Here is a 14,563-nt window from a genome sequence, read left to right as displayed (position 1 = left end):
AACGGTAGAGGTTTTTGGGGCCTACTAAGGTAACGTTTATTAACACGGTAACGTTTGCTATGGTGATGGTTCCTATGGAAATGGTTGCTATGGTAATGGTTGTCATGGAAATGGTTGCTATGGTGACGGTTGCCATGGAAACGGTTGTCATGGTGACAGTTGCCATGGAATCGTTTGCTATGGTAACTGTTACCATGGCAACTATACGAGTGTATGACGGACGGACGGACGCCAACTCGAAATTATAAGACTTTCAGCCCTGAGCCACGAAACCCTAGAAAGGTTAAAATCTTCAAAAATTCAAAACTTTCTAATAATGCATTCTGCTAAACATTATAAATGTTTATATCTAGTAATATCAACGAGTGTTAAGAAGACTAATAATATTCAGGTTTGACGTTGTAAACTTCAGATCAATTCTTAAATTAATGTTACTAATTATTAATTTTTCATAATCCACATTGCAAGATGCTGTATTTACTAATTTTTCAATTCACAGTACTTTAAGATTAAAAAAAAGAAAACTTTTTTAATAATATTTTTTAATTATTATTCTTACTAATAAATAACTTTTTAAAAGTTTTCTTAAATAAAAATAAAATTATTATTTAGGTATGTCAATAATATTTAATAAGTTTACAATAAAATTGAATTAATTTTATATTTATTTGTATTTAAAATTAAGATTAAAAAGGTTAATCACATGAAATAGGACATAATAACTAAATGTATCACTTCAGATTAATAAAGAAAACTCAATATATATTTCATAATATTTATTATACGGAAACGAATAAACGACTAATGCTTAAAATGTGCAGAATGAAATTTTATTTAAAGACACTGCAGTCATTTGTATGATAAATTCCTGATCATAAATAATTTTAATATTTATTTTTTCTGAGTTTTGAAATTTAGATGACCCTCTCATTGATTAAACTGTTGTTAATATATTTGTCGAATTTTTCCCTCTCCGTTTCGTCAATGGTGACCTGTATATTTGATTTAAATTTATAACAGTTAATAATTAAATTAAATTATAACACCCATAATTTTAGATATCAAAGTTAAATTGAATAATTTCTCACCTTCTTAGAATCGAAAGTTTCTTTTCTTTCTTCGGATATTTTACCAGAAATAAGTACAATAGATACATTTAATCCAAATATATTATCCAATTGTTCCATGATACCCGGAATTGATATGAAAGGTACACTACTTTCGTTTTCAGTTGTACAGTTTGCAATTCCAGTTACTGGTCCTAAAAGAATCAAAAGTCCTGGGAATGTTTTTTCTGACTTTTCTTGAAAAATTTTCGTCAAATATATTTCTCTCATCAAAAGATCATTCACATTTTCCTCTATATTTTTACAAGCAGAAAAAATAAAAAAACCTCGTAAATTAGAACAAAATTGTTTAGATTCTTCAAATGCGTATTTTGTAATTAAGTGTTTTGAACTGGAAGATCTACTTGATAAGTGTTCTATACGTTGAAGATCAAAGATGGCATCTATTGTACCATATTTACGAGCCTCCTTAAATAGTTCAATCATACTTTGTTGATGGAAAAGATCTAATTCTGCGTGAACTGCTACCGAGACTCCATATGACCTCCACAAATTTATTCTCTGATTAATATAGGCTGTTGTATTCTTTGACTCAGAAACTATATGAATATTCTTAGCACCTCTAGTAACTAAAAATTCAACTAGTTCCAGTCCAAAATCACTAAAACCTTCAATTATTAAATAAGATCCATCACTTTTACATATAAAACGAGATATTGCCAAGATTTCGTTACCTCCATCGTCTGGTTGTATTTTAACAATGATCTAAAAAATACAAAGCAGAAATTATTGAAATAAAATTATTACGAAAACACGTCATAAAGAAATAGAAAAGAAATAATAATAAATTTACTTTTTCGAAGACAGTTTTTGAAGCTCCGTCAATGAAAGCTTTTGTTAACATTTCTCTTGAGTAGACACGTTTAGGCAGTGGCTTTACAATTCCTGTTTCAATTCCATTAACCATCATTTGTGATAATTTTCTTTTTGTTGTTAGGTCAAGACTTATTATATTAGATGGAATTATTGAGGATATTGACACACTTTCTGCAAAAAATAGTATGCCAACAGATTTAGTCAACGAATCGTGTAAATTTCCAATGACAATAAATTTCCCTCCTCTTTTTATCAACTGAGAACAATTCCGTATTTCACTTAAATCATTTCCATTATATATCACTAACTTTAAAGCTCTTACTCCTGTTCGTGACAAGATTCTCTCAACGAAACTTCCTGATGTGCTTATAAGGCAATTTTTGGGAATATGTGGATAGTTATTTTCTAGAAACTTTTTGGCGTTAGAATTAGCGTATCCTACGAATACGTGCGATTTAATATTTAATGCTAGATTAATAATAGCTTGTCCTATTGAACAACAGCCATCGTAGACAAAAACTGAGTGTTTGCTTTTTAATTCTCCTTTTATAACAACAGAGTGATAAGCAGTAGTATAAGCTAAAGGTACAGTTACAGCATCTTCTAAAGACCAATTATCAGGTACTTTCCATATGTAATCAGCGTCAGATGAAATGGAGTTTGAAAATGATCCATTTGAAGAAATCCCCATAACTTTATTGCCTCTAAAATCAATTCCAGAAGTTCAATTCAATTCAATTCTTGAAGTTTCATGTTAATAACTATTCTTCTAATTTTAATTGGCACTTGTGCTTTTCTAACTTTATTTCCTAGAACATACATCTGAATCATTCCTTCCAAAAAAGTTGTCCAATCATATTTCCATATTAAAGTTCCATTGGTTGCATTAGCTGATGCTTTACAGATAGTTCTAAAAGGACCTGAATATTGTAAACCTCTATTCTGTAGATCAGTGTAAACGTCACTTTCATTTAAATCCTGATAATCATTATCAGAATTTTTAGGAAGTGGGTTGAATTTCTGCTCAGAGATATCACTTGCTTGTATAATACCAGAGCATAATAAAATCTTATTATTGCTTATTTCAAAGTAGCCAGTTCCTAAAAACAGTAAGAAATTTTCACAAAAAGGTATATTCTCATGAAATATACGTAAATATATGTTAAATAATAATTTAACATACAACTTTCTTTTATGAAATAAGGCATGTATACCTTTTAGAACCATTACCACCAATGTGATACTTTCATCTTCCATAATTTCTACGTGCTGTTTGTGAATTTGTACATCGTGGTAATGTACTAAGAATTCATAATTATTTTTCATCAATTTTAAAACTTCCCAAGCAAGGATTAGATAAAGAGAAGTGGGAATAACTATTTTATCATTAATCCTGGCATGCTTCAAATACTTCCATTTCTCTTCCTTTAGATTTATTATAAATTTAATCTCTCCTTCATGGAGGTCTTTTCTTCGTTTAGAAAAATTAATGGACCTATTATTGAGTAAATATTAAGTTTTGAAAAAAACAAATCATTTAAAATTTATAAAACTGCTTTTACCATTTAGCTGAATGATCCCATTGGATTAAAGATGAAATTGAAGGTGTTCCTTGTGACACTGGATAGCTGATCTTTGGATAAAGATTGGACACATTTATATTGCAGCCAGCATTGTATATTTTTCCTAATGCACCAAAAAAGAATGAAACATTTTCGGGGTGATTCTTTTTGGTTAATGGTATATTAATGACATTTTCTGGCAATGACTTTTTGACTATTGCCTGCAAAAGACCATGAGGTGCTATTTCTATAACAATTGCATTAGATGGAATACTTTTTGCTGTTTCCGCAAATAGGACAGGACTCAAAAGATTATTTGTGTGATACTCTGCAGATGATAATCGAGCTCTAACAGAATTCCACTCTTTGCGTGGAACAGAGCTACTTTTCCATCGCACACTTCGAGGTTTTGGATCAAGTATTACTTTTTGAAGATATTTTCTTAATTTTTCACCTGCCGGAGAAATGTATCGGCTATGGTATGCTATATTACTAACGGCCACTTCTTTAGCAAAAATATTCTTTTCCTGGAAAACAAATTATGTTTTCTTAAATCTTGAAAAAATTCACTGATTGAGAAAATGTGACACAAAAATTAATTAAAAATTTTTCTAACTGTCAAATATGCAACGAATGCTCTCATGGATTCTGCGGGTCCACTAATGGTAGAACTATTTTGGCTGTTATATGACAAGCAACGTCAATATCAGGTGGACAAAGCTTTTTAATTTCTTCATATCCAAGACCAACTGCTGCCATGGAACCTTTAGGCATGTCTGTCTCTACTGATGCCAGTCCTCTATAATAGGCAGAAAGAATCATTTGCTCTGCTGTAAAACAATTATCAGCATAGGCACAACCTAATTCTCCCACTGAATGTCCAATTAAAAAATCTGGCTTCAACCCGATTGCACTTAAGATATCTACTAAACCAATCTGAAACAGTATTACTATTACATAATTTGTAATGTCTAGTTTTATTAATTACATTTGTCATTCGTTTATTTTTTAAATAGATTTCAGACAATCTAAATGAATAAAAGTTTTATAGTAGCTCTCTAAAACAATTTCAGTATTAAAATCGTTGTTGCTCTATTTACCTGAATGGCAGCAATTCCAACGAATGAATTAACAATGTTATCAAACATTTTTGAATCCTCTTCTGTAATAATACGCACTATGTCGATACCATGAGGTTGTAAGACTTTATTACATTTACTTATGGCTTCCGCAAAAACAGGTATATGCAATAAATCTTTTCCTATTACAATATTTAATAATTGACATTAAATTTTGAATGGCATTATTTTTACACATAAATGATGTTGATTAGTTCTTTGACGTATCTTACCCATTCCCACCCATTGAGACCCCATGCCGGAAAACATGTACCAAATTTCTTTCTTAAAACAACTGTTTAATTGAATCTCTCGCACTTTAGTTTTTGGTATTCCTATAGAAGGAAGCAGTGTATATCCTCGATACAAATGAGCTGGAATGTCTGTATCAAATAGATCGTACACAAGCTGAAGCATTTCTACATCAACAGGTTTGCTTTCTAGCTGTAAGATATGTTAAATTATTATATTATGAAGAATTTTAACACATCAAGATTCTAAAGGAAACTGAAGATTTACATTATTAAAAAATTAATCACTAAATCAGGCTCAATCAGCAGTACTAAATCATTTATTTCAAATTTAGTGATGAATTTTTCTCTGTTAATGTATATTTTTTTAATTCAATATTAACTTCGGTCAGCATGAAGTCCACAGCTTCTTCAGTACATCCAGAGATTGTGACTAATCGTGAAAGATTATCATCAGGTCTTCCTTCATTTTTCTTTTGTTTTTTAAAATCTTTTAATATAACATTAGCAGCAGAACCAGTTAGACCAAGACTATTAACCACTGCATAGTCTCCATTCCAAGGAGTCAATTCTGTTACAACTTTACACCGCCCTTCTGTTAGAGCAGGAATTTTGTCAGAAGATTGTTTAAAATGAAGATTTGGAGGAATGTATCCAAACTCCATTGCTGTAATTATCTACGAAATTCAGTGGAGTCAGGTTTTATTTGAATAGTTTGATACCCATTTAAATGGAACAGGTATCTTCTAATATCAAATCACCTTAATAATTCCACTGAGTGGATTTGCTGCTCCACATGATCCAATGTTCGATTTGACAGATCCAATAAAAAGAGATGATGTGCGTTCTTCATTGTAGACATCATCAATGGCTTTTACCTCTTCAGCATCAACATCTTTAATGCCTGAACCATCGGCTTCTACATATGAAATATCGTTTCCCTTAAGACCACAATCTGATAAGGCTGTTTTCATAAGGCTCGCTTGAAAATTGTGGGTTGCATAGAAAAACGAATGCTTATATCATTGACATTCCCATAACTCATTCGGACATTTTTTATTTCTGCATAAATGCGTTTTGCGTTACGAGCCTTTTGAAGGAAAAGGACTACAAGACCTTCACTGCGAGTGTAACCATCTGCTGCATTATCAAATGATTTTGTTATGCCATCAGGTGATAGAAGTCCTGCAATAGAGAGATATATTTTTTATAAATATAAATATATGATATTGTAATAAATATGGAGCTCATATTATCAACATAGATCGATTTTGTGACTGAATCACTGACGTTGCAATAAATTTGAATTTAATAATTACCTAGCAATAACATTTGTAAAGACATGTTCGGTTGCAGAACCACATTACCGGCACCAATAACAGCGTTTTCAACTCTTCCATCTTTTATTGCTCTAAAACCTTCCTGTAATGCAGTGGCACCTCCGCAACAGCTAGAATCGATGTTCATACTCGGTCCTCTAAAGTCGAAGAAAAACGAAATACGATTGGCCAACATATTACGACTGACACCCTGTAGACTCTTAAAAATAAAAAATTCTACTCTTACGTCCTTTTTTTCAACAAAGAAAGTATTTTCCGACTCAATAAAAGTGCTTCCAGTAAAAACGCCAGATTTACTTCCTCTTATTTTTCTTGGATTAATTCCTGAATCTGCGATTGCTTCATATGTAGCTTCTATTAACATTCTATACATTGGGTCCATATAATTGACTAATTTTCCATTAATTCCAAAAAAAAGAGAATCAAATGAATCTATCTTTTTTATAAAACCAATTCGCGGTGGAAGTTGAGAATTCCCTATAGATTATAAAATTTAAAATTATTATTATTATATATTTTAACGACAAGAGGCCATTTAAACAAAACAAACAAAAAATTAAATTATAAATTTAAGCAAATTTCATACCATATTCCCAACGAGCATTACTATCAGTAACGCAATCAGTTCGATTTAAAAGATTCTTCTGCAATTCTTTAATATTTTCACTATTTGGAAACTTTCCTGCTATACCCGATATCACTATTTCATCTCCCGTCATTTCTGGGTTCATTCTTAAATTATTTTTACCTTCTTTCTGTATTTTATTTAAAGAATCGGATGATATATAAACGGAAATAAACTATTTTTCTATTATTTAATTAATATGGTTTAATAAAACTTTTAGAAAATATAACTTTTTAAGGTAGATTAAAATTTAAATTCTACGTGAAATTTAATTTTTTATTTCTAAGCACACGTACGTTCGATGAAGAGGTAAAGTGTAAAATAAGTGTCATTTTACAGTCGCAGGCTTAGTTGAATGACTTATTCAAATATGATGTATCATTAACAAAATTCATTAACCCACATGTAAATGAAATGAAATATTTTAATGAACATAATTTCTACTTCTTATATACTTTATTTTAGAAATTAACATTGTTTCCAGGATCAAAGTTTAAATACATATTTATTGGGATTTTTTTTAAAAAAATGAAATAAATTTACATTTCAATCTTGTGTACATTGTTTGCAGATCAAAGTTCAAATTAGTTTTTTTTTAAAAACCTGCTTTACAATGTTAAACTCTGAAACAGTTCTTATCTCTAACTTTGTAATTAGTAAAAAATTCCACTTATTCAAATTAGTAGCAATTTTCTCTAATTATTAGTAAAATATTACTATTTGATATGTAGTTCCAATTTGCTTTTACTAAAATTTTAGTGAAAAATGACTAAAAATTAGGAAATAATTTCATTAATTTAAATTTAAAGAATAAATATTAACATAAGCTTACAACTAGCTTGCACCGCAAACTTGCCGCAAACTTATTGGTAGATATACATACTATCTGGGTATCGGAATTAGTTTAAAATTTCTTACCTATCAACCAGATGTACCTAATTTGATCTAAATTAATTTTAAAAAAAAATTAAAAAACTTTTTATACAAAATGGTAAAAAAATACACAAAAATTGAAAATTTATTTTAAATCTGGTACTAGCGAACTCTGACAAACATAACTGTAATTTTCTCATAAACGTTTTCGGCTCACTTACAAATGGTAAGATAATGTCAGAAACATAAAGAATACTTTTTTATCATACCTTGAAAACATATTGCTTTATGAAAAAGAAGATTTCTATGTTATCAAGTATTGATAAGCTTCAAACTGTTGGAAAGGTAGAACACTATTTATCATTTGTAGGTATTATTGTACTGTATGGTAAAACATATTCAATACCAACTGTTGGTAAAGCAAAACAGATCCCATTCTTACCGAGGAAAATTGAACTTTCAAATACAAGAATAAAATAATTCACAGTTTTTAATTTTAATCAACAAAATTACATTTAATTTAAATTTTTCAAAATTACAAGAAAAAAATTTATAATAGACAATGGACTATGGATAAAAAGACAATATTTATGTAGTCAGATAAATATATTTTATTTACTTTCGTCAATATACAAATTCTCCAATATTAAGGAACTACTTACTCAATCAATGACTTAATTAATGATAAACATTTCTCATATCACGAATCATTAGTTTGGTATTGAGTATCAAGCACTTTTCCCAAAACTATCCTACCAACATCAGAAATTGGTCCTAACGACACAATTTTTATAGGCTATAGAATTTTAAAGACTCTTTTTTTAAATAACAGATGTTTACAAAAATACTTCAAGATCATGCACTTAATTCATATAAGATATTATAGTTTTCATATTTTTTATTTGAATCCTTAAAAATTTGACGCCAAATCAAGATTTAATTTTAAATTGTATTTTTCAATTTTTTATAATATTTTACTATGTAATCCCATACGAAAAAATATTAATTTGTAAAATTGTTTAAACGAAAAAGACAATCGAAAAATTTTTCTTAAAATTTTTCAGATAAAGCAACTAAGAAAATTAATGTAGAAAAATGTTATAAATAAATTTTTTGGCTGATTTATATCAATTTATCAATTTTTTTCATAATTTATTTAAACAATTTTTTTATTCTCTTATAATATTTTTTCACAAGAATGACAAAACAAAGAATAAGTTGATTCTTGAATCTATTAAGTTATTTTTTTAATCAGTTTGGAGTCCAGCCTTTAACAGTTTACCGACATAAAGCAGAAGAACTGTTTTTATAACAATATACATTTTCAATTATTTTTATATTATAGAATATATTTACAAAACAACGACATCTCTCTCGATAAAAGCTTGAATACATCGGGCGGGTACTTTTTTTTCAAAAAAGTATTATACTTATGGCTACAACGCTTATAGAGAACATTTTTAAGAAACTTTTCGTATTTTAACGAATAACAAGAAATCTTGAATCAGTAAAATTCTATTTTCTTCTTTTATACCACATTTAAAATTCGAAAATTTATTCTATTGAATTGTTCAAAATATTTTCTACACACAATGTTACAATCAGAACAATTTGCATTATCATCAGAAAAGTCTTTTATATATTATAAAGAAAAAGATAATACTGTTTTATTCAGGAAAAAATATATTATTAAATTTAGAATTTCAGAAAAATGTGTAATCGATAAATTCTGTCTCTTGTTCGTCACAAATGTGATTAAAAATTGTTCATAAAAATTTAAATTTCTTGAATTTTATTTATTTTTTTTTATTTATTAAATAAATTTTTTTTTTTTGTTTTTGTAATTTCGTCGACAATATGCCGCAAAGCGTTGCATTGACACTCGTTATGCTTTTCCTAATGTACATTGTTTTCAGAGAGCATTAACAACCGATAAGGATCGTGTTAACTAGACAGTTACTTTCGTGTCGTAAAATCATTAGAAAAAAATGTATTTGTCTAAAAAGAGAGAGAGAGAAAGAGACTCTTATCGGTTCGACCTGTTTCGCACACACAACTTCCATCTCATACAAATACAATCGAGGATTTGGCCATTTTTATTCTATCTACTTATACACTACACATTTTATTGTTCTCGTGGCTCTTATTTCGACTGTCTTGAGTTTCACCCACAACAAGTCTTTCTAAAATACATCTAATACTTTTAAATATAATACATACAAATTTTCAGTAGGTTTTTTTTTTAATATTCGAATCTTTTTTACACAATATATCTTTTTTTTTTTCTTTGCAAGGCAGAAAAACATTTGTATGGGAAACAAATTTCTCATCAAAATAAATCTCTTTATTTTCTAAAATACTCTTCAACTTTTCATATCAGGGATATCCAAATTTTTTAAGAATAAATATTTCTTTTATATTATCAATTTCTCTTTTGAAATAATCTAAAATATAAGAGAATATTTTCAAGAATTCAATTTAGAATTTACAGTTGCGGAAAAAGATCTCTGGTATAAATTATCTTTTCGTGCATAACTCGAGAAATAAAATCACTGATTACTCAACTAAGATCGTTAGTCCACAAGTAATAAAGTATACTGTTTCTGAAAAAAAATATATATATGTATCTAATCAGCTGAACATCCGTTAGAGTTATATGGCACTCTGTTGTTTTACAAGTATAGAAATTCGTGTGAAATTTGTTTCACCTTTCTTATAATCATTGTATTGTTCCTTCCCTCAATGCAAAAATCCATTCTGCATTCCAAGGAAATACGGTCGAGTCATGTGGGTGCGATTGATATCACACATAAGAAAGTGTTTTTCAGCCTTGCAAAGAAAGTCACCATATTGGATTTGGGACATGATGAAAGTGTTGGAAGACCACATCGCGATGGTCAGCTTAATTTGAACATATATATATACACAAGTAGCACGGTCTTCACGCTTTTTAGTTTTATCTTTCGTGTGAATGTGACACTGATCTTTTAAATTCATCATTTTTTTTTTCAATTATCTCCACTCGTTTATAATACTAATAATAATGACTGACAAAAAAAAATAGAACTCTTCCACCTCCTCATATTTTATACTTTTTAAAACAACACTTTTTCTTTATGAAGTCCTCTTAAAGTAAAAATTGTGTCCTAGCTACAAAAGAAGTCGTAAAAAAGAAATCCTCTTGACTTTTAAATTAAAATTTCTCTTTTGGAAAAAAAAAATTATTGCTTCTTCCCTTTCTCCATTTTAAAATGAAAAAGGACCCAGATTGTCGGTATATAGGGGGGTTGGAAAATAAAATTTTATACACGGAACTCCATAAAAGTCCGAAAATGGCACTTGGAGAAAATCGAACTTTTTCTAGAGTTCCATAAGTTTCATTTAGAATGTAAAAAAGGTTCAAATATACTTTTTTTTAATCTGAAAATACAAACTTCCATTGTAAAATTTGAAATATAAAAGTAAAATAATTTTTGATAAAGTATTTTAAGTTTATTCAAAAAGTCTCGTTAATTTGTAATTGGCTCGCGAAGATTTACATTTACAATCTTTTGATTTAAAATCAATTTTCTTTTCATTCGAATTTCTGTTTTAAAATCTTGAGACTTATTCTTCAGGAATTGATTCACTATATACATTTATATAAAAAAAAAAAAAAAAAAAAAAGAAAAAGAAATAGGAATCGTAGATTGCTAATCAAGGCATAAAATGCAACGATTATTATGTAGGTATTACGCCAATGAATTCACACGCGTGCAATAATGTATCAGCGATCCACAATCAACTTTATATGATTATACCGATTACTAAGCACGCATATGCAGAACATGGAGCTACATTTTAAATTCATGAATATCGCTAATCTATATATTCTTAATTTTATTTTCAAGTCAAATTAATCGATCAGTGCCAAGTATTGCAATATATTTAACATCCCATATTCATTCACGTTGAAACATTTTTACAAAAAAAAATAAAATACAATCTTAATGGAAGATATTTACAACCTGAAAAATAAGTCCTTTAGCCAAAAAAATTAAAAAAAATAGAAAATTTATACTTTAATCAAATAACAGATGACTTAAATCTTTCAACACACAAAAATTGTTCGAGAGAATTTTTCCATCAGCGTTTACGAAAGCCACTTTTAAAATTGATGAGACTTCCTACTTGAATTAGGCGGAGAACAAAAAGTCGCTAGAGATAAATTACAGAACACGAGAACATTTTAGATAAATGACGGGGATCGAAAATCATTGACCCTTTGGTTGAAAAGAAAAAAAAAAAGTTGAAAAAAAACTTTACAGTTTTTATATATTTATTTCCTATATATATATACGATTCATTTTGGAAGGTTTCAGGGAAATATCGAAGCCCTTTTTTTTAAAAGCGAATAAAGACATCGAAAGCATTTTTATGTCGTTTGAGACGCAGATTCTTTTATAATCTCGACGACTCATAAACTATTTACAGACAAAAATAGAGAAGAGTTGACTTGGTCGTTTTCTCTTTCTCTTCTCCACTTACGACCTAAACTTTTTAGAGAAACTTTCAAACAGCTGCTTGTGGGCTCAGTCACCAAAAAAAAAAAAACCCCTAAGTCCAGCTGTCTTATTCGAAAGAGTCATTTAATTTTTTTCGAAGATTTATCTAAAAGCCACCACAAATGAGAAAACAGTTTTCTTTTTATTTTCGTCACAAAGACACTTCTGTATTTTCCATCTCTTCTTTGCCATTTGAATTTAACTATATATATTTATTATTTAATAATTTTCAATTATTAAATTTTAGAAATCATTATTAATTCTAAAATTAATAATTTCATTATTAATTTAAGAATTAGTTACTTGTATTTTTTATTATCACATTGAATTATTAATTTCCTTTTTGTTATAATGTGAACGATTTCAAGAATGTAAATATTTGAAAAAATATTTCACGAATGAGAAATGTAAATATTTTTTTTTTTTTATATATAAATATGAGACGGTTTTTGTTGATATATTTTATTGTCTCTTGGACTAAAGTTTCAAGTAACATTAATTTTCTGAATCAAAGTTGGAAGTGTATTATTACTGCGGTCAGTGACCCAGTGACTATTTAGATTCTGTAATTTATTCCTCTTCCTGGATTGTTCCAATACACTGCCTGCACACCTGGTTTGTTCAACAGGATATTGTAAGTTGATTACAAGGGGCAAGAACCCACCCTGAATTATCAGCAATCTTAATAATAGTAATCTTTTAAGATTTTTCTAAGGCATTCTATATAATATATACATATATATATAAAAATTCATTATCTGTTTTATTTCTTATATATAATAATACGAGATATAATATTCTATATTTATTTATCTATATTTCATCTAATCAGTTCCCGAAATAAATTTTCTTTTATTTTTTTTTTGAAAAATATGACCTACTTTTTATTCGAACAGTTTGAAAAATAATTTTCAATAATTATTATTTCATCAGATGAGAAATAAGGAAATCTTTTTGTAATAAATAAATTATATTAATCGAAAAGATTTTATTATAATTCATTAGAAAAAGAAGAAATGCGCGAAAAGTAGTAAAAATAAACTTGAAGATTTCTCCAATTACGTAACAATGGACCAATTTCAAGCAGGTGCAAAAATATATAGAAGATAATAATAATAATAAATAAAATTGCAATAAGACAATGCATAAAGTTCTGAAACTATGAAGGAGCCATGGTATAATAAAAGATGTTATTTTTTTTTTTCTTTGGTTCTCACATTAAAAGAAGTTTGTTCTATAAGACCTCCAAGAGATATATAGAAGTCAGGTAGTTGTAAAAATTCTTCTAAGAAATTTCCTTCAGTTATCTCATAAACTGGTCGAGATATCTCAGTTTTATTATATTTGAAATCATTCACGTCGCACATAATAATTAGTTAGCACCATAGTTCAGGTATAGAAACTAATCGAATCTGCTTAGTTTTTTTTTTTTTTTTGCCCTGCTCTCTCATCTTTTATAGACTCAAATATTTTTTCAAATAAAAAACTAATGAAACTAATTGAATTTGATCCAATTTCGAATTTCATTAAAACTTTTTTTTCTGTAAATTTTGGAAGTGAAAAATAAATAGAAAAGAATTTCTTGAAAAATATAGAATAATCTTTGGCTAGGAATGGAAAACAGTTTTCCATTGTGGCATTATAATTCGTTGGGTGTGTTGAAAACGTTTCTTTTTTTAAAATCTTTTGTGAAGAGTTCGTATATTTACATGAATAAAGGATTTGAGGGAATCCTTATTAAAGTGAAGCCGGGCTAAAGATGGGCCAACACTTCGACAGCTGCAACCGGAGGCGTTTGATCGCCACTAAGAATGACGGGCTCGGATTCTGTTTGAACAATCCTGACAAGATTCGCGTCCTTTTTTGATGGTACCAAAGTAGCTGTTGGTGTCACGTTCGCTCGTCCACAATAACTTGGCGGTCGACTCTCTCTCGTTGTGGTGCAAGGCGTCACAATGCTTCCAGCATTCGACCTATAAGTTGGCGGTGGCGATGACGTAGGTTGCAGACGGTCCAGCAATAACAATCGAAGTCTATATTCCTGCATACTCGCCTGTAAAGAAAAAAAAAAAAATACACTCTTTTTTTTTTAACGGATATTTTTTTATTTTCAATGTGTCGCCTTTATTTATATTTTTTTATTTAACAATTAGAATTGTTGATTTTATTATAATTCTTGTCTATTTAAAAATGTAAATTTAAAAAATTCCCAACTATAATAAATTAATGAGACGTTTACAAAATTTAGAATTCTTTTTTATATACAACTCCAGTGAGGGGAGATTAAAATTTACAATATCAGAATGT

General features: G+C 28.6%; 1 protein-coding gene and 1 pseudogene across 2 annotated transcripts in view; both read right to left on the bottom strand.

Annotated features, from left to right (window-relative positions):
- Nucleotides 1–761: 761 nt before the first annotated feature.
- Nucleotides 762–6,933, bottom strand: LOC127289650 (fatty acid synthase-like; annotated as a pseudogene).
- Nucleotides 6,934–8,299: 1,366 nt separating this feature from the next.
- Nucleotides 8,300–14,563, bottom strand: part of LOC127289570 (uncharacterized) — a 44,537-nt gene continuing 38,273 nt past the window's right edge. For both annotated transcript variants that reach the window (XM_051317563.1, XM_051317564.1), the window contains exon 5: nucleotides 8,300–14,309. In XM_051317563.1, coding sequence (XP_051173520.1) covers nucleotides 14,010–14,309 — 300 coding nt within the window. In that variant the 3' untranslated portion in view covers nucleotides 8,300–14,009. The remainder of the gene's footprint in view (nucleotides 14,310–14,563) is intronic.

Source organism: Leptopilina boulardi, unplaced genomic scaffold (assembly GCF_019393585.1).
Source record: "Leptopilina boulardi isolate dan_hultmark-lab unplaced genomic scaffold, ZJU_Lbou_2.1 LbouV2_48, whole genome shotgun sequence".
NCBI lineage: Eukaryota > Metazoa > Arthropoda > Insecta > Hymenoptera > Figitidae > Leptopilina > Leptopilina boulardi.
This window is presented reverse-complemented; position numbering and strand designations above follow the sequence as displayed.